This window comes from Gekko japonicus, unplaced genomic scaffold (genome assembly GCF_001447785.1).
Source record: "Gekko japonicus isolate JY-2015 unplaced genomic scaffold, Gekko_japonicus_V1.1 scaffold19, whole genome shotgun sequence".
Classification (NCBI taxonomy): Eukaryota; Metazoa; Chordata; class Lepidosauria; order Squamata; family Gekkonidae; genus Gekko; species Gekko japonicus.
This window is the reverse complement of record NW_015164664.1, coordinates 620,119-645,444: the sequence shown is the minus strand read 5'-3', so window position 1 is coordinate 645,444 and position 25,326 is coordinate 620,119. Positions and strand designations below refer to the sequence as shown.

The following is a 25,326-nucleotide window of genomic DNA, read 5'->3' as shown; positions in this document are numbered from 1 at the left end:
CAATCATTCTCTTTCAGCCTAGCCTACCCCACAGGGCTGTTATGAGCTTTAAAAAGGGAGGAGGAGAACCACATACATTTTTACTGGCAAATCACCCCAACAGATCCGAGTAGTCCATACCAACTACACATGTCAAACAGCAGCATGCCAAACTATTGCTTGGCACACAGGGCTGGTTCTCTGCCCAAGCGACTGAGGCAAGGTCCTGAGGCACTGGCAGAGCTGTTATGACTTGGCTTTTTCCCAGTATATCTATCCAAGTACAATTCCCACCACCCCATTTGCCAGCACATCAACATCTTTACTGGTAGACACTGCATTTTTTGTCATCGCTTAGTCCACAAAGGTTGCCTAATCCTGTGATAAATGGATTCTAGGGTCGTAAAAACCTCTGCAAGAGCAATGTTGAAAATCTGTATTTGGGCTGCATTTTCATCACCATCCTGCAAATGTAGGAAGCAGAAGGCAAGAAGCCTCCATGCCATGGAGCCGCATGCCCCATTTCTGGTTACTGGTGTGTGTGTGGTGGTGGCGGTGAGCTGAAGGAGCCCATATTAGGTTGCTGGAAAACCGCGGCAACTGGGGCTCTGTACCTTCAGGAGTGAGGGGAGATGCCTGGCAAAGGAAGTGGTTCTGGATGTGAGGGTGCTGAGGAGTACTTCCTTCTGAAGAAGGGGTGGGGTGGGGAACAGATCGTACGGGGCCCCCAAAGGGCTTCTTTGCATCCCCTGCTTCTTTGGCTCCAGTGCAACATCTGCATTGGGCCGGCTGGAACGCACAACAGATCGATCTTCCCAGGTCTCTTCTCTGCTTCCTACCCTTGAGAACAAGCAGCCAGTACGGGGGGGGGGGCTCCAAGAGTCACGTGTAGGGGGGGAAGAGGCTTGGGTGCAATTCCTGGCGTGGTGGGTGATAGCGACCGGTGGCTCCCGGAGGATCTTCGGGAGAAGAGGCTGTTGCCAAGGGTCAGATACCAGACAGGAACTGGCGGGAGGGATTCTCTGCGTAGGAAGAGCAAAGATCCCCGCGCGCGTGCTTGGCCCGGTCTCGCAAAAGCCAGTCTGGATTGGGGGCGGGGGTGTTGCGACGCGTGTACGTGTGAATGCGAGTTTAGATTCTACTGTATGATGCAGATTAGGGTCGCTGAGAGGGGAATTGGAACTAAGAATGAATAATTCTGGCATTTATTGGGAGGGAAGGTAAGCTCTGGGGCTGGAGGGAGGAGGTGGAGTTGGAAGCGATCCACGATGGGGCAGCCCCCCTCCCTGCAGAGGGAGGCGCCGCGGCGCCTTCCTAGGCGGGGGCGCTGTGAGGGGGCTTCTCCTTTCCTCCCTGCCGGGGGTCTTGGGGCGGCCCCTCTATCCCGCGCCGTCCGGGGGCGGTGCCCGTGCCCCGTGTCCGCCCCGCCCGGCCGCGCGCTCGCCTGCTTGTTCTCTCCTTCCGTCGCTTCGGCTGCTAAGGCAGACCCTCGGGGCGCGCCCCACATCGGTGGGTAGACAGGTGAGGGGACGACGGCCCCGGGAGGGCGGACGGATTCCTGGGGGGGCGACGAGCACCTTTCCCCCTGGAATTCTCCCCGAGATTTAAAAGGTAAACCGGAGAGTAGGTGGCCCCCCAACTCGTGCCCCTTGGCCCCACTTCCCCTCCCCCACCCCACTGGTGGTGTCCCGGATCCATGATCCGCGATCCGCATTTTCTACCTCCCCTTTCCTATCCCTCATCCATGAATTCCTCGCCGGGTTTTGCAGCTAGCAGAGGCGCCGAGGCGAGTCTCGCGAGCCCAGGCGCCTCCACAGCCAATAGCAGAGCTGGTCCCGGCCGCTGGTAGCCAATCGCCGTGCCGTCCTTGCTCGGCCGCAGCCAATGGACACCCTCCCCGACCTCCCCCCTTGCTCAGGCTGCGGCGCGCTCAGGGCTCCGAGCGGCGCCTCCATTTAAAGGGGCCGCCGCCAAGTCGCGACCCGAACCAAACCTCGGGTGGGCGCCGCGCTGAGCCGGGTGGGTGGTGGGGACCTGGAAATGGGGGGAGTGGGGGGGGGGAAGGTGGAGGTGGGGCTAGTGGGCGGGGCCTGTGGGGGTTGGACTGCACCGGGGGGGGGGGAAGGATCCTGCAGGCACTTGGTGCGAAGAGGGCGGAGTTGGGCGACGTTCCAAGGTTGGGGTTCGAACGGACTGATCCGGGAGTGGTCCGACAGGCGCTTGCTGCTAGTTGGGAGGTGCTCCTGGGCAGGGCCAAGGCACCCTGGCGCCGTTGCAGCGAGATCCTGCAGGTACTTGCTGTGACGGGGGCGGAGCTCCCGAACTGAGCCTGTCCAAGACTCGTCTGATATCTTGGCAGGGAGGGAGCGTGAGCAGGGATGGGGAAGCCTGCAGGTACTTGCTGTGAAGGGTGGGGGGAGATCCCTGGGGAGCCGGGCCTTGCCTTGGCTTACACAGGGAGGAGAGCAGATGAGCCACAAGTCTGCAATGATGTGAGACTCTGTATTGTGCAGGTATTTGCTGAATGCAAAGAAGCGAATGGTTGGGGGGGGGGTTTGCAGTGGGGTAGATCAGGGCCAGGAGCGTGCTGGGAAGGGATCCTGCAGGCACTCACTCAAGGAGCAGGAGCTAATGGGAGAAGGCAGTCTAGGCTAAGTGACATATTCTCTGTGGCAAGAATGGTAGTCTGCAGTGATAGATTTAAATCCATAGTATCTCAAGGAGGGATTCTACATATATTTTCAGAATGGGGAGAAAGTAATGGCTCGGGTGAGGTTACATTACCTGCAAGTGTGATCTGGATTGCAACAGGGAATGATCCTGAAGAGAAAGGACAAGGATTAGGATCTGAGCTGTGCCAGGCATCACAGCCTCACACCATTAATTCCTTGGAGAGAGTGACTTGCAGTGGGCACAGCTAGTTTTCTGGTTCTGTAAGGAGGGAATTCTCCAGGTGCCTGCTAGTAGGAGGGGGTAAGTGGCCTTTGCTGTGCCAGGTCAAGGTTCACCCTGCAACATAACTTCTGCTTCCTTATAGTTAATTCAGGAGCTTCTGGGCAGTGTTTCCAGGTGACTGAGACATCTTTTAAGGCAATCCTGAGTAGGGCACAGCTAAAATATTAGCTCACTCCCCTTGGCACCACCCAATGGATAATGTTTGGTATCGAGTCTACCTGCTGCCATGTCAGCCCATGGAGGGCTCTCTGGATCTGATCTCTGTTCTACAATTGGGTACCCTGGTGTCCTTAGCTAGAGAATTAGCATATGGCTTAGAAGTCATCTGTTTTCTGAATTTCCCCCATTCCCAGTGATAGCAGCACAGTTTGGTAGTGTCGCCCTTTGCTCATTCCAGCAGGTTGGCTTTGGTTGTCCTCAAGATTTAGATATAAAATTGGGACCAGTGTTCCCTCTAAGCTGAGTTAGTGTGAGCTAGCTCACAGTTTTTTAGCCTCTGGCTCACACATTTTTGTCTTCGCTCAGGAAGGATGCTCCAAAGCAAACTGATTTAGGCAGTAGCCAAATCAATTGCTCACAACTTTAATGCCAGAAGCTCACAAAGTAGAATTTTTGCTCACAGGACTCCACAGCTTAGAGGGAACATTGATTGGGACACCAAGAAAATGTCAAGGAATCTGCCCCTTTACAGCTGAAAATGCCCCCCTCCCATGTAGAATTAGTGATGGACTAAATTGGGCACTGCTGTGCAGTCCTATGCAGACCTACTCCAGTGTAAGCTCATTAAAGTGAATGGTCTGAGACTGGAGTAAGTCAACATTGGATTGTTCTGTCTGTGAAATGAGCTGGTGTTAGTGGGTCTGCTATATTAGAGATGTGCAAGACAAAACAATGAAGAGGACAGGAGGGCTTCTCTTGAATGTGTTGCTAATTGGAATAAGTGATGGAGGGAAGACTTAGTCATTATGGAGGCAGAGACAGGGGTTCCCTGTTGTCTGCAAGGGAGAGGGAAGTCTTTTGCAGATGAGGAGGGCAGTCTATAATATGTTCCTGCAGTAAAAGACTGAGGGGGCTTTGACATGGTGCAGTTAAAAGACACTGAAGCAAGTTTCCCAGAACTGTAGAATCTTGTTCCCAAAAGATTTTTTTAAGACTGCAAGCATCATATGAAAATCTGATAATTGTAGTATATTTGGATCCCTTTTAACTGCTACTTTCTATCATTTTGCACTGCATTCTGTGCTGCCTCTACAAGGGGCCTCCCAAACTGAGAGATTCTCTTGGGGCCAACTTCCACCTGCTTTCCTTTGTTTAGGCAGCATAATTTTGTTCCCCCAAGTAAGCTTTTGCTGGCATTGTACGTCCTACAAGTGTGTTTGCATGTCCTCAACTCTGCCTGGCACTCCAGCATCCATTAGAAGTGAAGGTTCTGAGGCCTTGAGAGAGTGGCCCCCAGGACTGGACTCTAGGAAGAGGCCTGGGCTGATGCTCAGGGTGCATAGCACAAAGGTCAGATGGACAGCTGGAGGTTTGAGTTGAGACTACTGCCCAGATCTACATGGTCCCATTTGTCCCAGGACAGGACAGTGCTGATATTATACTCCAAGGAAGTACAAACAGAATTCTTCACTTGGGAAGGTTCACTAAGACAAAGATTGACCAGAAATGCAAGGCAGATAACCCATCCATTGTTACACTCTTCTCTCTGAAAAAAATCACATTCCCATTTTACAGACTGTGGAACTGTGCTTCCCCATTAACTCCATGCCAAATGAAACTTTAGTCAAAGCATAAATATCATGATAGTTGCCCATATTCTGCACAAGATGAGGCAAGTGTCCCTTACATCTCAGGTAAGGCCTGAATTTATGGTCCTTCTAGCCCCTCCTTATTTTCCCTTCAACACTATTCAGATCAGACCAGGGTGACAGGTGGAAATAGAAAGCTGTCCTATCGCATGCAAAGGCAGCTTGCTGAACAGGCTCTCTTGTTATCTCTCAAGAACCACTTGGGCCTTCTGTGCTAATTCAGGGACCAGCTTTTTAATGACCAATGGCTGTATCAGGAACTTGCTGAGAGCACAGCTACCTTGCATATTTAAGTTTTACACATTTGGGGTTTTGCCAGCTTCCAGTCTCTCAGAGCTAGCAACAGCACTTACAAGCAGTCCAAATGATTTTTAAAGCCATCTTCTGTTAACAGGCCACCCATCACGTTCCTGGCCATCAAAAAAGTTGGCCAAAGTGTGGAGGAGTGGGTTACATCACTTCTGAGTGTTACTTTGGCTTGGCCTGCTATGGCACATTTTGGGAGCAGCAGTTGCAAGTGCCCCTTGGACTGGATGAAGAAGGAGTCCCTAAAGTGCTTTTTTGAGTTGGTTGTCAGAATTGTAGTGGAACTCAGTAATGGAAGCATCTTCAGAGGACATTATATGCCCATGATGAGTTCACTTTGTCTATTGTCTTTATAAGAGTGATAATTCATAGCTAGAAGATCTGATGTACCTTCACATTATTTTTGGGATGAAAAAGGATACATTCTTCTGTCTCAGTATTCCTCTGCCCTGGAAACTTGGTGATTGTATATATTTTTTTCCAGCTCTGTTTTTTCTGAAATTGCATCATGCAAATAAAAAAACACCCTGGTTCAATATGGGATGGAGATTCACAGAGGCGGGTTCCCAGTGTTCTCAAAAGAACCTCTTGAGCTCTGAAGCTACTTCTTTGAAACTGGTTTCAGGTTGTAGAAATGATGTCCGACTCATTTCCTGTCTGCCTTTGATTAGGGGGTTCCATTCCAGTTTGGGTTCAAAGTAATAGATTTTGATCTCCATCAGTGAATTTAATTTAGGTTCAGGTTGACACCCTAATTCTAGCATGTGATTTCCTCCAGGTTCATGTTTTCTCAGAGGAGTGGTATAAGTCTTTGAATTAGTTAAACATGCTAATGTTATTTCCTGTTTCTGTTTCCTAGTTACTGACTCTTTCTGAATGGATCCCAATGAATTTCCTGGCTCCTTGGGGCCACTTTCTCTGCCTGATAAGCCACTAATAGGCGACCTCCCTGCAGACATGGAGTTTGGAGAGGATCTGCTGGCTTCCCAGACAGCCTCGGTCCCACAAGCCTCAGCTCTCCAGCCCCAAGAGATGGAGTGGGAAGCGCCCAAGCAAGCAACCTCAGACAGTGACTTGGGCCTGGACTTAGTGAAAGCAGATGGCTTGTCAGACCTAAGTAAACCCAATAGCCTGGGATTGGATAAATCTGATCCTTTGGCTATCTTGGAGAAGCCTGGTATCCTAGATAGCTTGAGCAAAGAGGATGAGCTGGTGGTTCCCACTAAGTCAGAGGACCTGGACAGCCTGTACAAGGCAGGTGGTACTGAAGATCCAGAAGATGGGACTAGGGACCCTTCTGCACCAGGGATGGAAGCCCTGGTGCCAGAAGCTTGGAAAGAGGAAGGAGTGTGCAAAACTGAGCCTGAAGACCCAAAAGATGAGGGTCTGGAGAGTGCAGCTTCCCTTCCCGAGAACCATGCCATGGAGTCCCCTGACGTCGTGGAGGTGAGCAACACCCCACCTTCACGAGACCTAACAGCCTCGCCCGTCGGCTCACCAGGAAGCCAGCGGCTGGCTAAGAAAGCCCGGTTAAAAGCCCCAAGGAAAAGCTCCCCATTGTGGAAAGAGGAGGCATCTACAGAGGAGGAGAAGGAGTCAGTCCTCAACAGTACGTCTGATCCGGCTCCTGAGCTGGTGGGAGAGAGCCCAGCTGAAGCAGAGATGGAAAGCAGCACTTCCCAGAAAGACCCTGCCAAGCCCAAAGCAGAAGAGGCAGCACAGTCACCATCCCTTCCAGGTGGGTATGAACAACAGAGGCTATCTGTAGGGCATGGGCCCTCTTCTCCTTTCTCGTTTCTCCTCTGGTGGCAAACTGGAGGAAGATGAGGGTGGAGGATGCCAGTGGCTGTCCCACTTGCTTTTGTTTCGAAAAAGACTCTTTGCAGCTCCCTCGTCCACAGTCCTAACCTGCCTTTGCCTGCCAAGCAATGTGTTACGTATCCAGCTGCTCTCCCCTCCCTCACAAGCTATTTTCTTCCACTGCTGCTTCTCCGGCCACAGCTGGAGAGTCCACCTGGCTTTCTTGAGTGCCAATTGTAAAGGAGTTCCCACTTCCTCCAAGTATTTCTGTGCCGTGCACTTCAGCACTGCAGCAGTTTCCCCCAGTCTTTGTTTATGCTTTCATGTCATGATTGTTGCAAGCCACAGTCTGGGCCACTTAGTTCTTTTGGAGCCTCACAGACAGCTTTTGGGTTTTTTTTGTCCTTCTCTTGCAGGGGAAGGTGCTGGTGCAAAGGGAAGTGAGCAGCCAGTTGAAAAGGTAAGGAAGGAGGTGGCACAGGTGATTGGTAGTCTCTCTTCTAAGGCTCTTAACTCTTCCCTCAACTCCTTGCCCATATGCTGCTCTTTTAGAAAAAGCAGGCCTCCCATCTGCTGTAGTTCTATGTCACAAGCCATCTGCGCTGCTTCTCCTCTTCCTTTTCCTTTCCTCCCCATGGTAGATCATGAACTTGTGGGCTGGATTTACCTACCTTTTTTTGTACAGTGCTTAGTATTCCTAAGTGCTCAGTAAATAATTGCAGTTTGAAGGTTTCTCTAGGCCAGGTGCCTTTGGCTCGACTGAAGATTCATTGGTGTTTTCCAGGAGCGGAAGAGGAGTGAGCGAGCCAGGAGGTCAGAGGCATCCCGACCTGAAACAGTAAACTCCTCTGAGAGCAGTAAGTTGCCCTTCAGCCAGCAGTCTTATGTTGAAGAGGTACAGACAGCTCACAGAGTCTGGAGACTGGTTTACCAAAAGAGCAGTTGCCTAAAGCTAGTATGGTGTAAGGGACAGAGAGTTGGACTGCAGAGCTATGGGTTCAATTCCCAGTCCCCTCAGATGATCTTGGTCCAGTCACTAGGGTCAGTTATGGGGAAAGAACTATGTGGTTCCAAACTCCTAAAGTTAAGTGGAACAAAAGCACAATGTGGTTATATTGATATCCAAGGGAAAGGTGGAGTCTTCCTCACTGGATGGAGGATTTTTTTTAAAGCATCTATCCAAGACAGGTAAAGTAAAGCCTGCCTTTATGTGGGAGTTGGTATTGGTGATTCTTGAAGTCTTTTTCAGGATGCTGAAGGATGACAATTTTGTAAATATGTTCTGACCTCCTCTAAAGTCTCTTTCCTGCTGTTTTGTTTTCATTGGATTCTTGTTTGTTTATTTCATGGATATCCAATGTCCCCTCTATCATGGAACTCCAGGCAAGTTACCATAGGGGGACCCTCCCTGGAGATTTGTGACCCAGCCCTGCTTAGCTTCAGCCAGGGGCTGCATCCTGTGCCTTCTGTCCATGCCCCAGGACCATTCTGATCCCCATCTCTCCTGCTTCCTGCAGTCCCAGTCTCTGATGAGGATTCAGATGCCATGGTAGATGACCCCAACGATGAGGACTTTGTTCCCTGTCGCACTCGGCGCACCACTCGCCTGTCTCTGCGCAACCAGATGGCCCAGCGGGCTGCCCGCTCCACAGTGACCAAGATGACTTGTGCCAACTGCCGGACGCCACTGCAGAAGGGCCAGACAGCCTATCAGCGCAAGGGGCTCCCTCAGCTTTTCTGCTCCAGCACCTGCCTCACCACCTTTTCTAAGAGACCACTCAGCAAGAAGAACTGCACCTTCTGCAAAAAGTGGGTGCCGCTGCTGTCTTCCCCGCCCCCTGCTGCCATTTGCTGCACATGGGCTCCCTGTTTCTTATCTGCTGCTTTTGATGCAGCAGGCCCTAGCCTCGCAAATACCCTCCCTCCCCTGCTTGCTATTTTTCTTGGTGTCTTTGGCTTCCGCGTTGCCTTTGGTTTGCTGGGATGGTCCAAGGTGTGGCTAACCCTCTGTCTGATTGATGCCCTTCTGTCTGCAGGGAGATTTGGAACACCAAGGAGTCCGTCGTGGCCCAGGTTGGCTCGGGCAGCTCTTTTCATGAGTTCTGCACTTCTGTATGCCTCTCACTGTATGAAGCGCAACAGCAGAGACCAGCACCACAGACAGCAGAAGCCTCAGACACCGTCCGCTGCAGTGTGTGCTACAAAGCAGGAGAGGTGAGCACGGCTAGTTTCTGGGGCATTGTTAAGGAATGGAGGGCTTGGCCGGTAGGGAAACTGGAATCTGCATGAGTCTGGTGCTGCCTGTAGTTCGAGACCACCGTGCTGTAGCATTGCTCAGTGGCAGAGTCCATGCTTTACAGGCAGAAGACTGCAGGTTTAATCTTGGCATTTCCAGTTAAAGGTTCTCAGGTTAAGAGGACTGGGGAGAGACTTCTTTCTGCCTGAGGTCTTGGGGAGCTGCTGCCAGCTGGAGTTAAAAGGACACTCTGGTCAGGCAGATTCCAGAATGATAGCCATGGAGTAACATGCCCTGTGACACTTGGGGAACTGTGTTGGCGAGTGGATTGCATGAGCAGATCCCACTTTGTCAAGGCCCTCCAAGCAAGTAGGAAGAAAGGAGCATCTAAGGAATGGAGAGAAGAGTTGGTTATAAAGGAGTTCTACGTACCATGTGAGAAGGAAGTAGGCTTGCTAAGAATTGGATTAAGTTTAATTTTAAATTGGTTATAGTTTAAGAAACACCTGATTGTGTACATTAGGTCTGCAGGACCTTTCAAGCTTCCGTAGGGCTTGCGAGTCAGTCTTGTTCAGGGTGGCCTTCTCCTGATCTTGGTCTGTCGGCCCTCCTGGAACTCACCCACCCATTAGCTTTTGTGTATTTCATTGATCATTTATGAATGGCCAGTATCTGATTTTATTATCTTTTATTATATGTTATGCATTTATATACAGTTGTGATCTACTCTGTGCCTTTGGGAAAGGGCGGAATAGAAATTTAATAAATAAAATAATGCTGTCTGGGCTTTACTGACAATGGAGATGTGAAATGCAGTAGGCTCAAATGACTAGCTGCCATAGCTGCTAGGTTCCAAATGTGGGATATGATTTTAATGCTGGTTATCAAAAGTTTCTTTGCTGGGCTTCAGCCCTTACTTGGCCTTCTCCTACCCTGCCCTCCCACTGGGGCTAAAGCTTGCCATCCCTCCTGGCCTACCAGCTATCATGCCTAGTACCTGTTACCCTTTGGGTGATGAAGACCATTGCTGATGCCCCCTCTGCTTGTGAATGACTGTGTCTTGTTTGCAGATTCAGCACGAGGTCAGCAATGGGAATGTGGTGCACCGCATCTGCAGCGACGCTTGCTTCACCAAGTTCCGTGCCACCAAGGGCCTGAAAACTAACTGCTGCGACAACTGCGGTACCTACCTTTACAACAAGGGGATGCCATTGGAGTACCTCTTCCATGAGGGTCAGCAGAAGCGCTTCTGTAACACCACCTGCCTCAACAGCTACAAGAAGGTGAGGCTGGGCAGAGGCAGGGATGCACCTCCACACAGCTCTGGCCTCTGAGCCAAGGTGAAAGCAGAGGGCTCTCTCTGAGTCAGGCCCCAGATGAACTGCGGTGAGCCACAAGCCCCAGTCCATCCCCTTCTCAGGTCGTCTGCTGCGAGGAGTTCTCGGGACCTGCAAAACCAGAGAGGCTGCCTTCCATTTGTAATCCAGAAGAAAAGGCTCGGAAAGGATCCGTACACACCCCTTGTGACACTTGGAGGGCTGCACATTTCCTTCTTTAACAGTGCACAAGTGTCCTCCTGGGAACTGTTGTAGGAATGTCTTGGCTTGGCTGACAGTTTGGCCCTATGTGAGAGTTGAAGATGTTGCAGGTTCAGAGCAAAATAAAGGATGGAAAGAGGGCTCAGGGATGTGATTAGGACCGCCTGGCAGCCACTCTGCTCTTTTCTCTTTGCAGAAGAACACCCGGGTATATCCATGCATGTGGTGCAAGACGCTCTGCAAGAACTTCGACATGCTGTCCCACAAGGACCGGAATGGCAAGATGGGCCTCTTCTGTTCCATCTGTTGCACCACATCCTACAAAGTCAAGCAAGCGGGCCTGACAGGTAAGAGGTCGTGGACTCCCCTTACAGTTCTGCTGCCTGCGGCGGATTTGTGTGGTGGGGGAAGAGTGTCCTGCACATGAGGAAGGAGAGCAGGAGGCAGATGGACCACCACCTGTGCTAGAAGGGCCACTCTGCAACACGTGGGTCAGGCTGGGAGCTCTTCTGCTGGGGCGTCTTGCTCCATTTGTTGGCAGCTGGGCCAGGCTTCTGGAGGTGTGAATCTGGCTTACCAGGGTTGCTCAGGAGGGGGCCTAGATCTGGAGAACTGAGTTGTTAGGAGCTGCTGTCTGGGTGTTGGCCACAGTTTGCTCTGGAAGGAATCCTGACTTGGGTGGGGACAAATTCCAAGCTGAGTTTCAGGCAGTGGGCCTTATGTTGAGCTGGGTGTGGGGTGGGGTGGAGTCCTACACGTCCTCCCTCACCAGCCTGGCCCCTTTTCCTGCCTTTCCTTTCCTCAGGACCCCCTCGGCCTTGCAGCTTCTGCCGGAAGAGTCTGTCTGAGCCCTGCTACTACAACAAGAATGAGCAGGTGGTGTACCAGTTCTGCAGCCCCAGCTGCTGGACCAAATTCCAGGTACATACGGAGGCTCTGCCACCGTCACAGTGATGGGACCAAACCCAGGAACGTGGGTTTTCTGCATGGCTGCGATCTGGTGCATCCATCAGACTCCTGAAAGTCTCTGCTTTCATAATCTTTAAAAAAAAAAAGGCTTCTAGCTGTTATTGTTTGCTGTTAAAAGCTTTGGAAGGTGAAGGTTGTGTCTGCTAATAACTCTAAGGCTAAAGAAGATGGAGAAGGGGAAGGGCTGTATCACTCTTTGAAGTTGCCCGTGCTCTCCCAAAGTCATATGAGTCCTATCTCGCCTTGATCTGCATTCTTGCACTTAAGACAGAGCTCCATGCCCTGTGTATAAAATTTAGCTCTTCTTGCCTGTCTGTTGGCACCATTTGTTACTAAAAGCACATACCCCTTAACTCCTCAGTGTCAGGTTTTCCCATTTTTCTAGCCCTTTGCTGCCCTTTCTTCCAGTCATCACACCTCCCTGTTTTACTCACCCTCTCCTGTCCCAGAGTTAAGTTCCCTACCTTTATCCTGCCCCAAGCAGCATTCTATGATCATATCTTTTGCAATGTTTGTGAACACTCTGATATCACAGCAGTTCAGCCAATAGCCAGAGATGGGTTGGGGAGGGTGAGGGTGAGGCTCGCTTAGCTAATTCTTAGCTTATTATATATTTATATATAATGTCTGATCTATCGTGAGGGTAATTGTCTCAAATAAACTGTTTCTACTTCTGCTGATGCTGAAGAGAGTTTGTGTCTGCTGTCCAATAAATCAGTCAAATAACATTTGTGTGATTTGCATAATTTATTCTACTCGCAGACTGTTGGTCTTTTACTTCCATTGTCCATGGCCAAACCCTGTTCCCTCCCAGGAGCAGCTGCAGCAGCTGGACGTCCCCTGGGAAGAACCTGTGTGGGGTGCCTGCCGATTACTGTCCCCCTCCTTAGGGAATAGGGTTCAGTCAACCCTCAGTGGTGGGGAAAGGGGAGGTGGGAGGGCTTGTGTCTACAGCCAGTAGGTTGTGGGCATAGGAGGAGTGTGCGGGAGGGGGGGGTCAGGGTGGATCTAGGCCTGGTAGGTGGGAACAAATATGGTGTATACTATGGAGGGAGGGCAACAACACTTGGTGGATGTGAGTCTGGAAACTTGGGCACTCTGAGAGCAAACAGGAGGCTGGGTAGGCAACTCCAAGCTGGGCACAGTGGGCATAGGTGATCCTGTGCCCCCTTCTGAATCTTTCTCCCCTTCCCCTTCCCTCAAAATGCAGCGCACCAGTCCAGAAGGTGGGATCCACTTGACCTGCCATTCCTGCCACAACCTCTTCACTGGGAAGCCCGAGATCCTGGACTGGCAGGTGAGGGGGTTGCAGTCAGGAGGCAAAGAAATTGCCCGGGAGGGGAGGAAGGAAGGGAACAATTCCTGGACTGTGCAGCTGTTTGGACAGTCCAGGAGATAGCTTCCCCTCAGATCTGCTCTCTCTGCGCAGAGAAGGGGTGGGCAGATTTTGTTCTGGGAAACGGGGGTGCCCAGGTCTGCCACTGGTCCTCAGAAAGACAGTAAGAATCCAGTTGGCCCCACTTCTCTGCTGCTGGAGTCCCGTCCTGGTGTGGTCAGTTAAGGTCTACCAGTTCTGCTGCAGAGACTGCTGTGAGGACTTCAAGCGGCTGCATGGGGTGGTGTCCCAGTGCGAATACTGCAAGCAGGAGAAGCTTCTGCACGAAAAGATCCGCTTCTCGGGGGTGGAGAAGAACTTTTGCAGCGAAGGTACCTGGGGAGAGCACGAGCCGGACCTGGGCTAAACACAGTCCTTTGGCGGAGAGGAGGAAAGGGGCCCAGTAGCAGAGGGAAGTTGGGGTTGAGAGGAGGGTGGAGGGCGGTCCCGCTGGGGCCTGGCTGCCCAGAGAGTGCCGGAGGAGGCCGCCTTGCACGGCTGCAGCCTGCCCCCAGCACCAGCTGGCCTTGCTGTGCCTTGCAGGTCCTTGCATGTGGTGGGCTTGGGCCGAAGGTCATTCGGAGTAAACTCTGCTTAGAACCAGAGAGGTGAGCGATGGCGAGTCCCTCCCGGTTTCAGTCCCACCTTGGGGGCCAGTGCAGGATTGTTGCTTTCAGGCTGCCTCTGCGTCCGCTGTGCTCTGCTGTTCCTCCAAGCTGTGCTCGCCTCTGGGTTCCCTGCTGCGGTGAGGGGGCCCGCCGTGCCCCCCCGGGAAGGTTTCACCCATGTTGTTTCTCCGCAGGGTGTGTGCTTCTTTATAAACAGGATTTCACCAAGAACCTGGGCCTCTGCTGCATCACCTGCACCTACTGCTCCCAGACGTGCCAGCGGGCTGTCACCGAGCAGCTTGAGGGCAGCACCTGGGACTTTTGCAGCGAAGACTGCAAAAGCAAATACCTGCTGTGGTACTTCAAGGTCAGTCGATGGGCAGCTCTGTCCCAGAGCCTGGGTGAGGTGGGTAGGGGGTGATCTCTGGGTTTGCCGTCTTGCTGGGTCTCTATCGCGGCTCTCTGGCAGGGGCTCCAGTCTCCTTTATCGGGACCTTAGTTTGCTGGCAATTAGAACCCTGCGTTGTGGGAAGTTGGATTAACTTCGGCAAGTCAGGCACACGAAACAGTCAAACTTGCTTTCCACCTTGCTCAGAAGCGGTAGTGGTTTGCTTGAGGGTGGCGCTCGGTCTGACCAGGTGGGGTGAATAATGCCATAGGGTGAGGGCCGTGGAGAAGGGAGAAAAGGAGAAGGCTGGGAGTTAGCCTCTCAAATCCCCTCTTGGGGGGTGGGCTGTAACAGCAACTGCATGACCTTTTATAATTCCTCATTCCCGGAGACCTAGAATTTTTTCTCTTTATGTACCAAGAAAGACAGAATCCCCGTGGTCCAGGAGATCCCATGCTACGCTGACTGCCAGCCATGCCCTGTGCTCTGCAGAGGACTTTGTGGCTGACTGTCTCTTTGTCCCTCTTGTTGCGGGTTTTAGGCAGCTCGGTGCCACGCTTGCAAACGCCAAGGGAAGCTGTTGGAAACCATCCACTGGCGAGGGCAAATCAAACACTTCTGCAACCAGCAGTGTCTGCTGCGCTTTTACAACCAACAGAATCAGCCTAACTTAGACAAACAGAAAGGGCCTGTTTTTGCTGAACAGTGAGTAGCCCAGTGCTTTGGCTAGCCCAAAGCGGCAGGGAGCTTGACTGCAAGGGGGGACTGCTAGAGCTGCTAGGGACTGATTCTGCACTGGCCCCTGTGGGTGGGTTGGATGGGACCGCGCAGGATTGCCCCCGCCTCCCTCCCTCCCTCCCTCCATTGCTAACCTCTCTGGTTCTATGACACACAGGGCCAGCCAGCCGGGAGGAGCCGGTACCAGCGCTGCCTGTAACTCCCGTTCTTAACAGGGAGGCTCCGATATGGCTGCTATGGGTGGCTCCGTTCTCCAGCGGAGAGTTCTGTGTGGAGGGCCAGGCTTGGCCTGGAGTGCCAGGGCCAGCTCTCACCCTCCTGTTCCTCTCCCCAGAATCAAAAGCTAAGCAGTATTGGGCCAGGTCAGTTCTGGGACGGGAGACCCAGGGGCTCCTAGCAGAGGGATGGTGCCCCTGCAGTAGACATGGCCTGTCGTGCTGGAGATGGCCTCTCGTGCCTGCGTCAGGTGCAGCCGGCCCAGGTGTTGCCAGAGGACCTGGTGGGTACCAGTGTCCCATGCTGGGAAATGGGCAAGGAAGCAACGCACCAGGATCACTTGGGTGTATCACGTTCAGAAGAAGCCTTGTTTGCTGTGTCGGGATCTGGTCTGCGCCATTCCTCCCCACCCTGCCCCGAGCGGAACTTCTGTGCACCAGTCGGCAGTCCGTGTGTGGCACCCTCAGACCTTCTCAGCTAGTCAGGACTGGCTGTGCTTAGAAATGAAGACCTTTGCCGTAGTGAAAAGGCTGAATTCTGTGACTGCAGTATAAATTGTGCAATGTTTGTTAGGCATAAGTCTGGGAACTCTTTTTTTCTTTTTTTAAGGACATTTTTGTTCTTAGAGTACTCGATTCACAATTTATACTCTTTTTTTTTTTGAGCTTGTGCAAAACAGCAGGGGTAGACACAATCCGGACTGATGAGTTTTCACATGTGTACAGTGGGTCATCCTGAGAAAGCCCAAGGCAGTGGCTGGGTAAGGCACCGATGCCTCCAGCCCTTACATCTGTCTTGACTTAGACCACCCTGTTATCTTTTTTTGTTTTCTTCTCTTTCTCTCTGGCCCCCACTTCCAACCAGGATCAGGTGAGCAGCAGCTATGGGCTTCTCCACTTGAAATGTTGAGGATGGATGAGAAGAGGTTCACTAGACAGGGAGGGCTCCTTTTGCCTGTTTTCCCCACACTGCAAAATCAGGATTGTGAATCTGCTCCTGAGCCCTGCTAAACGCCTTGCCTAGGTTTCTCCACACACAGGTCAGGCATTAACTCTGGGGATGGGCTGGCACAAGCACAGCTCTTCCCCCCCCCCCAATTCAGAAGTCAGGGACATGGCCACAGCTCCATTGTCCTGTTAGCAAGTGTAAGCTATTCTGTAGGATTTCCTGCCTTCCAGACTTGGGCAGGTCACGACCAGTGAAAAAGGACCTTATCTCTGAAATGTTTCCTTTCAGGTCAGACCCCTGAGCCAAAACAGCCCTCTTCCACTACCCCCAAAGCAGAGACCAACACGGTGAGTCAGTGGTTTAGAGAGTGCAGCTGCCTGCTGGCCTGCTTCATGGTGGGAGGCGGCTGTCAGTTTGATCCAGGCTCAGAGGCTTGGTGGGAGGAGGGTGGAAAGAGCCCTGCTTTATTTGCAGTCTGATTCCGGCCATATGGAAGCATGGTTTGCCGAAGAAGATGCTAGGATCTCTCTCTGCACCAACTGCTGATGCTTGTTCTGTCTGGATCCATGCCTTCGCAGGTGCCTGCAAAGAACACTTCTGCCCCAGCCACACCGGCTGCCCCTCCGCCGTCTCAGCCGGTCACACCACGGAAGAACAAAGCTGCCATGTGCAAGCCTCTCATGCAGAACCGGGGGGTGTCCTGCAAGATAGAAACGAAGTCCAAGGGCTGTCAGACAGGTGAGACAGGGCAAGGGGAGGTCAGCTGGGCTTCCCAAGGGCTTTGACTTCTGCTCTGTAGGGAGCTGTGGCCATGCAGACGAGTCTTCAGCAGAGGCTGGCTTTCTTGAGCACCCTGGGCTCCCCTTCTTTGCTTCTGCTCTCTGTTTGCAGTAGAGTTAATTGGAGTGACATAGGGTGGTTCAGAGGTTGGGGTGGGTGGGAGGACATCCAGCCTGACCCACACTCCCACAAACTCTCAAGAGCAAGGACTCATTCTGCTCGGGAAAGCCATGAATGCAATACAGTCAAGCCTCACCTGGAGTACCATGTTAAGCTCTGGGCAATGCATTTTAAGAAGGATGTAGACAAACTGGAAGAGGGCAACAAAGCTGGTCAGGGATTTGGAAGACATGTCCTGTGAGAAAAGACTGAAGGGGTATCCTTTTAGTCTGTAGAAGAGGAGAATGCACTGTCCTAGCTGTGGATTCTCTACATTGACCAGAGACTAAATGGCTGTAAGGCCCCTCCAGATTCTTTGCGGGGGAAAAGAGTCCTCCCTCAGGTGCAGGGAAGGCTAATGGCTTGCTATTTGATCCTGACAGAGGCTGACTGGAAGCCCCAGGTGGTTGTGCTACCCATCCCTGTGCCGATCTTTGTGCCTGTGCCTATGAACATGTACTGCCAGAAAATACCTGTGCCTTTCTCCATGCCTGTCCCGGTAAGCGTGAACCTGTCCTTCTCCTGTTCTGTACAGACTATACATTCCTGGTCCACTGACCCTTTGATGTGTTATCCGTCATTTGTAGGTGCCTGTGCCAATGTTCCTGCCCACCACACTGGAGAGCACGGAGAAGATTGTAGAGACTATAGAGGAACTGAAGGTGAAAATCCCATCCAACCCCCTGGAAGCTGACATCCTGGCTATGGCTGAGATGATAGCAGAAGCAGAGGAGCTGGACAAGGCCTCATCAGACCTTTGTGGTAAGTCCTGGGACAGTCTTGCTCATAGCCACAGCTGCCTGAACTTTTGTCACCCCCTCAAGTCAAAAGGGAGAAAATGAGCAATAGTTCTGCGCAGTGCTGCCTCTGTTCAACCTACGTGTTAAAAACAGAGCCTTTGTGCTTTGTATATGTTTGTTCTATGTATGTCCCTTTGATTACGATGTTGTTGGAGAACTCTGCTATGATGAGTTCACCCTCCCTCACAGGAGTTCCCTTTATCTTGTTCTTAGCTGAGCATTCCCTTTTTCTTCTTTATTTTTCTCTGGCTGTCTCACACAGTCATTTGAACGTATATTGTTAAATGCTGACCCAGCCTTGGGAACTGAGGGTAGAGACTAAAATCCTTTTTTTATCCTTGTTTGATAATGGCACATGAAAGGCTGATGGTCAGTCAAAACTAACAAACTGTTTTATTTCACTTTGATGGGAAATGGTCAGGTAGGAATCAGGTTTAGGATTTATGAGGTGTACAGGCAACAGGAATGAGGTAACTTTATATACAAATAAACACAAAATAATTTGTCGCAAACAAGTAGCTGTTTCTTTTTTTAGACAGTCTTTAAAACTTGAGGAGAGAGATTTCTTGGCAGTCTCTGCTTATAGAAACCAATATAAGCTTCTTGGTCTCACAGACACTAAAGTTGGTGCAGTCAGGAACATTCACACAAGTTCCAGTTTTCTTTCTTATCCACAGACTAGGGATCATCCCCCTCTTCTAGGAGCTATTTCCCTCAGTCTTGATAGGGATGGGTTATGTGTCCCACTTCCCTAACTCAGAATCCTTCTTGATCCTTTCACAGTCTGCTTTGCTCTCACTGTTCACTGTCAACTGTCCACTGCCACTCCTAACTGCCACTCTCAACTGCAGAATTCCATTTGAATCCTCTGTTACTCAAGGTTCTTAGACCGGGTTACAGCATTAACCATTTACTGTCTGTTCACCTGCTTTCAAGACTCCTGTGTTCAAATAATTTTGCTTGAAGCATAAGGAGAAAAAGGAATAAAGGTGCTGAAGACAGGGATTAGATGGTTGTCAAGAGCAGCAAGCACCCCAGTAAAGGATGTTCCTCCCTTGCTCCTAATACATTCATGCTGGTCCTTAGGAATTAGAAATAGTCTTTTCCGTGCTTGCAGGGTAAACTTTTCACTCATTTCTAGCTCTGTGGTCTGGTAGGCAGAAACCATTCATCTGGAGTGTCTCTGACTATCATCTTGTCTGTGAGGACTCTTCCAGAGACACTACTAAGGGGCAGCTGCCTGACCTATTTATGTGTTCACAGACCTGGTGAGCAACCAGAGTGCCGAGGGCCTTTTGGAGGACTGTGACCTGTTTGGGCCAGCAAGAGACGATGTGTTGGCCATGGCGGTCAAGATGGCAAATGTGCTAGATGAGCCGGGTCAGGATTTGGAAGCTGACTTCCCCAAAAGTAAGGGTAACAGTGGCCTGGGGCCACTGGGCTTGAGGGCGTGGAGCACCAGCCTCTCCTGAAGGAGGAGGAGGTACAGGGAGGGAAATTCATGGACCCTGGCTAACAGCCCCTCACCCCAGAAAGAGTAACTGGCATTGCCTCTAAAGCCTCCTGCAGAAGATGGGCATGTAGCTGTGACCTGCAGAGCCCACAAGAAGAAGGGAGAGAGGCCAATGACTGGCTAGTTGCTCTCTTTCCCGGTCTTTAGGATTGGTGTGGTCTGGGTCAGTGCCCACCAGGGAAAGAAGGAACGGTGGATGTGTGTGTGATGGGCAGTGCTTCACTCTGCATGTACAGTGGAGCTTGTAAGCCAAGGCCTTGAGGGCCACATGCAGCTGGGAAACCTGTTATATTGCTGACCCTCTTTCTTTGTTCCCCCCACCAGACCCCTTGGACATTAATCCCAGCGTGGATTTCCTCTTTGACTGTGGCCTGGTGGGCCCAGAGGATGTATCCACTGACCAAGATTTGCCTCGTGCCATCCGCAAGGTGAGTTCTGCCCCCACCCCAGCCTGGTGGGCCAGCTGCTGAGGAAACAGCATTGTTTGCTGTGACTTTAAAGTGGACGATGGCATTTAATATCCCACCTTTCCATTCAGAAAGGACCCTCTAGGTTGGTTTAAAGTGGCACCACATTAGAATAAAACAATGCAAAGAAGATGCAAGAAAAATCATCAATCTGTTCTTTTCCAGCCTTATTTAAAACCGCTAGTTTGTTTATTTACTTAGATTTTTAAACCGCTCTCCCCTATGAAATCGGGCTCAGGGTGGTGTACATCAAAGAGAACCATTTACAAAATTCACAGTTAATAAAATTCATTTACAGTTTAAAACTTGCATGAAAGCCCAAAGCATACCCCTAAAAACAGTCCATAAATACTCTTTGGTAGCCGGTAAAGGCTCTCCTTGAGTGCATAGTAGAAAGAGAATTGAGGTTGGGGAATTCTGCAGCTGTAGCACCAGTCTAGAGAATTTTCCCTTCTCTCTTGTAGCTGTTGACTGTACTTTGAACTGGGGGTGCAGACAAGGACCTCTATTGATTACCTTGGTGCCTGGGCAAGCCTCTGGGAAAGGGGGCAGCCCTACAGCTCCTCCCAACATTAACAGCTTCAAAGGCTACGACCAGCCATTTGCAGTGGAACACAAAATAAATGCCAAAACCAAGCAAAGGTTAGTGAAAAGGAGGGCCAATATTAAAACCTTTCCATAAAAGATAAAAAGAGGTACATGTATTTATTAATAATAATAGCAAATTTTAAAACATATATAGAGGCCCATTTACAACCAATGTATATAAAATATAACAATATCAAGGGCTTACAAAGTTGACCTTACGCGTTTCGGCCAAATAGGCCTTCCTCAGAGGTCATACATATGTGGCAAGATGGTTAATAATTATTTTCACATAAACACAATCAGAAATATATACAAAGTATAGATTCAATGAGGACCATAAAGTAAATTGTTCAAAAGTAAAACCACCAGGCATAAGGTAAATATGCACATAAGACCTTTAAAGTGCAATCACTAGCCCAGTGATTATAAACTTGTGGTCCAAAAATTTCCTTCTTTGATTGTGTTGCCACAGCATTCATAAGTAAAAATGTGAAAATAATTATTAACCATCTTGCCACATATGTATGACCTCTGAGGAAGGCGTATTTGGCCGAAACGCGTAAGGTCAACTTTGTAAGCCCTTGATATTGTTATATTTTATATACATTGGTTGTAAATGGGCCTCTATATATGTTTTAAAATTTGTTATTATTATTAATAAATACATGTACCTCTTTTTATCTTTTATGGAAAGGTTTTAATATTGGCCCTCCTTTTCACTAACCTTTGCTTGGTTTTGGAGTTCATTGTTAGGTTCGGTGTTTTTCCCCCCTTGGTTTCTGCTACACAAAATAAATGACCAGTTTAGGTTGAACAAAATGGGAGTTTAGCATTTGGGACAAACTGCTGCCTCCAAATACAGCCATCCCCCATGGAGTGTGTTAACATTATACTATGGGGCAGTTTGGTAGTAAAGGCCAGGAGAGTTCAAGGTGGCACTGTGAGACCACCCACTGAATCTAGAATCATGAAGCAGCCAGCAGATGGTAAATCTAAAAGGGAATGATCTGGAGATACTATCTAAGTGCCTGTGATGACAGGGTGCGCAGGAACCACTATTCAGTGATGATGATTCTGGCTGCAGCCTTGATAAAAAATGCATGCAGAGGGCATGTGAAGGGGTCATGGCTCAATGGTAGAGCACCAGCTTTGCATGCAGGAAGGTCCCAGGTTCAGTCCCCAGGAACGTCAGCTCAAAGGATCAGGCAGTAGGTGATGTGAAACACCTTGACTTGAGATCCTGGAGAGCCACTGCTGGAATAGCTGATAGTGACTTTGATAGACCAGTGGCCTGCCTGAGACCGCCTTCTGTCCCCACTGTAGGGCCAGAAGCGCCTGGTGCTCTCTGAGAGCTGTTCACGGGACTCCATGAGCAGCCAGCCCAGCTGTACGGCACTCAACTATTCCTATGGCGTGAATGCCTGGAAGAGCTGGGTGCAAGCCAAGTATGCCGGTGGCGAAACGAGCAAAGGTGATGAGCTGCGCTTTGGCCGTAAGTATGGGTCGAAGGTGACCATGGTTGCATAAGAAGGGAATGTCAGAGGTGGGTGGGTGGATGCTGGGAAACTGATGTCTCTCCCTCCCAGCCTGAGGCTGCCTGTTGCTGTTTCCACAGCCAAGCCTATGCGGATCAAAGAGGACATCCTGGCCTGCACGGCCGCAGAGCTTAATTACGGCTTAGCTCAGTTCGTCAAGGAAGTCACCCGGCCCAATGGCGAGCGCTATGAGCCCGACAGCATCTATTACCTCTGCCTTGGCATACAGCAGGTAGGAAGGCCCTGGCCTCACCCATCATCTCCCCACTTGCCAGGGAACAACAGGGCCTTGTCCTGCATGTCAGCATCAAGTAAGCAAGGCATTTCTTTGTGGCTCTTCCCAGGGCAAAAAAGCTCTTCTGCAACTGGGAATAGTGCATACCAGGAGTTTGGCAGTTACTCAGTTTGCAATTCCTTTTGCTACAGTTGTGTGTGTGTGAGGCTAAGTTTGCATTCCCTGCGTGATTCTGTACTTCTCCCCCACTCTTGCCCACCAGTATCTGCTAGAGAACAATCGCATGGTGAACATCTTCACAGACCTCTACTACCTGACCTTCGTGCAGGAGCTCAACAAGACACTCAGCGGCTGGCAGCCCACCACGATCCTGCCCAACAGTACGTCGTTTGGCGGGGCAGAAGCCTGTTCTCCTCTTCTGGCACTCTGGGATTCTCAGAGGGCCTTTGGGAAGAGAGCGGGCCTGATGCTGGGAAAGGGTTAACAGGCGGTCAGCTGTCCACAAGGAAGAAGGTTGTGGTCCCCCCCTCCCCAAGCTTGTCTGGAAGCTTCTAAATCAGCCTTTGTTCTGAGTGTCCTCGTTCCCCCCCCCCAAAAAAAAACAACAACAGCTGATCCTGTTTAGGACTAATCACTGTGTGTTGTATGCTTGCTGCGCCTTTCGCAATCCTACAGTCCCACTCTCAGGAGAGTTTACATCCTTCTAAAGCCCCTTGAAGCCAGTGGCACTGTTAATGTCTCAGGCTGTTTCACTGTAACTCCAGGAAGAAGGCCTTTGTAATCTGCATTTTATAAACCACCCACTGAGGCCTAAGGATGAGCTGTGCTTTATACCTAGGCCCAAGCTCAATGCACTAGCTGTTAAACTTCCGTATTCATGTACAGCGTAGGAAATGCAAATTTTACACGAGCTATAGAACCAAGGTTTTTTAAATTTTTGTTTGGGCTCCCCTTTCCCCAGACTGTTGAGAAATGACTGACTGGCTTCTCCCTACTTGTTTCTGGCCATGCACATGTGCCCACACAGCCACAAGCAAGCAGGCGAATTGCTGGTAGCAGGGGCAGGTTCACTGTATCAGATCCAAAAGGGAACATGTGCCTTGGCCTGGCAAAGTGGCGTCAGGGACTCGGAGAGGTCACCTGCCAGAGGGGATAGCCTGCTCCCACCCCTCCCAATGTAGTTCAGTTCCGCAGGCTATTCAGTGCAGTTCATCAGAGCTCTCTCTCTCTCTCGCCTTGTGGTCAGCTGTGCCATACCTGTGCTCTGACGGAGGTCGTTTGGCCTGTATGTTTGCAGACACGGTCTTCTCTCGCGTGGAAGAGGAGCACCTCTGGGAGTGCAAGCAGCTGGGCGTCTACTCCCCATTTGTGCTCCTCAACACCCTCATGTTCTTCAACACCAAGTTTTTTGGGCTGCAGACAGCTGAGGAGCACATGCAACTCTCCTTCACCAACGTGGTTCGACAGTCGCGCAAGTGCACCACGTCACGGGGCACCACCAAGGTGGTGAGCATCCGCTACTATGCTCCTGTACGGCACCGGAAGGGGCGAGGTAGGGAGCGCTTTCTGCATGTGTGCTTTTCCTGCCCATCGGCCGTGGGGGCAGCCCCTGACCCAGCTACCTCTCTCCTTGCAGATGGCGGCCTCGGCAAGCGGAAGCGGGAGGAAGAAGCACCGGTCTTGGAGCAGCGAGAGAATCGCATGAACCCGCTGCGTTGCCCGGTCAAGTTCTACGAGTTTTATCTGTCCAAATGGTGAGGGGCCCTGGCAGGGACTCCACGTTGTTGGCTGAGGCCTTAGGCAGGTTTTTGTCAGTGGAAGTGGAGCCAAGAGGCTGCAGGCAGTGTCATGACCATCACTGCTGGCCGCCCTCAAAGTGGGTGTGGGCAGTAACAGTAAAAAATAAAATGGCCACAAGGGCACTGGTTGTGGAGAGCATGAAAAGTAGCAGCGGCGGCTTGGTGGGGCCCGGTGGGTGTGGAAGCAACCGGCTTGAAAACCAGCTTAGCGCGAGCAGCACTAAGCAGACAGATCATGTTGGGAGTTCGGCTCTCTGTGCTTCTGCACAGCCGTGTGGATCCCGTTCCCTGGCTAGGAGTTACCCACATAGGCTGCAGAGGCACAAAGAAAAGCGTTGCAGAAACGGAGGGTCTGGCTAAGCTCCCACCGGTGCCCATCTCTCTGCTTCCCACCCAGGTGAGTATTCTCTTTTCTCTTTTTCTGGCCACAGCCCCGAGAGCCTTCGAAACCGCAACGATGTGTTCTACCTGCAGCCGGAGCGATCGTGCGTCGCCGAGTCACCGCTGTGGTACTCGGTCATCCCCATGGACAAAAGCATGCTTGAGAGGCTGCTGCACCGTATCCTAGCCGTGCGCGAGATCTATGAGGAGCACAGCCGCGGGGGCGGCGGTCTGGATGACGATATGGACTGAGCCGGTGCCAGCCTGGCCGGAGGGAGACTGCGGGGCCCGGCGCTGCTCCAGCCAGAGGGTGGGGGGCGGGGAGGTGTGGCTAGCTACCCCTTCCCTGCCTGGGGTTACAGGCACGTAGGACTCTCTCAACACGCCCCCCACTCCATGCTAGTGACGCCCCGCTCCCTCGAGGGGCCAGAGCCTCCTGCCCTTTCCCCTCTTCTCGTTCTGCCTAGGAGTGCCTGCTTGCCTGCTCCTTCTCCCCTGGCCAGGGTCTTCTTCTGCGGCACCAGGCCGGGAGGGGGGAGCTTCATGAATTGTTCTTTGGGGTGTGAGGAGGACGCGGAGAGCATCCTGGCCGGCGTTAGGCCCTTGTGGGTGGCGGGGGGGGCAGCTGTGTGGGCATGAGCCTTTCCCCGACTAGGGGAGGGGGGGCATGGGCTCCTTGTGTGCACATTCTCTTGCTTGGGGCTTTCTTCTCTCCTCTGGGTGACAGCCCTCCCCCTCCCCCTCCCAACAGCTGGATACTCTTTGTGTGTGCTGGGGGAGCAGGCCTGAATGACATCTGGGCAGTCTCTTGCCCTGCTTCCCCAAAGCATAGCTTGCCCACCGCCCCGTGGGGCGTCGGCTGCCCGGCGTCCCCCCTCCTTCTCCGTTTGTCTGTGTGTTGCGTTGAACTCTGAGCTATGGCTGGTGGTGGTGCCGTCTGTCGAGCCTGTATATATTGTTCTGGCCCAGCCCCTGTCTGTATCCTTGTCACGAGTGAGCCAGTTGCGGGTCTCATTGTAGTGATACCGGGGTGTTAGGACCCGCCCCGTGTCTCTCTGGAAACCATTCATTTCAAATAAAGGCACAAAACCTGCATGCTGTCTTTGCCTCTCTTTCGGCAGTGAGGACAGTCTGGGGCTTCTGCCGATGAGGGTGTGCCAGTTGGCTCCCTTTCCCATAGCACTGGAGCCTGTGTACCAGTCAGC

At 51.5% G+C, this 25,326-nt stretch overlaps 1 protein-coding gene across 1 annotated transcript; it reads left to right on the top strand.

The window, feature by feature from the left end:
* Window positions 1–1,947: 1,947 nt before the first annotated feature.
* ZMYM3 (zinc finger, MYM-type 3) lies at window positions 1,948–25,270 on the top strand. The gene is made up of 26 exons (XM_015408929.1): window positions 1,948–1,998; window positions 5,908–6,786; window positions 7,265–7,308; window positions 7,633–7,705; window positions 8,366–8,657; window positions 8,885–9,062; window positions 10,155–10,367; window positions 10,819–10,969; window positions 11,428–11,543; window positions 12,802–12,888; window positions 13,154–13,298; window positions 13,769–13,941; window positions 14,504–14,667; window positions 14,858–14,880; window positions 16,153–16,211; window positions 16,443–16,602; window positions 17,187–17,302; window positions 17,391–17,565; window positions 18,867–19,013; window positions 19,441–19,544; window positions 21,495–21,663; window positions 21,787–21,938; window positions 22,204–22,321; window positions 23,239–23,493; window positions 23,578–23,695; window positions 24,172–25,270. Exons 2-26 carry the CDS (start codon window positions 5,925–5,927, stop codon window positions 24,371–24,373), a joined length of 4,296 nt encoding a protein of 1,431 aa, XP_015264415.1. The 5' UTR covers window positions 1,948–1,998; window positions 5,908–5,924; the 3' UTR covers window positions 24,374–25,270.
* Window positions 25,271–25,326: the final 56 nt, after the last annotated feature.

What these genes read in the sequence shown, in the direction of transcription:
- ZMYM3 (XM_015408929.1), top strand. Translation starts at nt 5,925, where the DNA reads ATGGATCCCAATGAATTTCCTGGCTCCTTGGGGCCACTTTCTCTGCCT. An exon ending in GAAGAACTTTTGCAGCGAAG is followed by an intron (nt 13,299 to 13,768) that starts GTACCTGGGGAG and finishes GTTTCTCCGCAG; the next exon opens with GGTGTGTGCTTCTTTATAAA. An exon ending in GGGCCTGTTTTTGCTGAACA is followed by an intron (nt 14,668 to 14,857) that starts GTGAGTAGCCCA and finishes TATGACACACAG; the next exon opens with GGCCAGCCAGCCGGGAGGAG.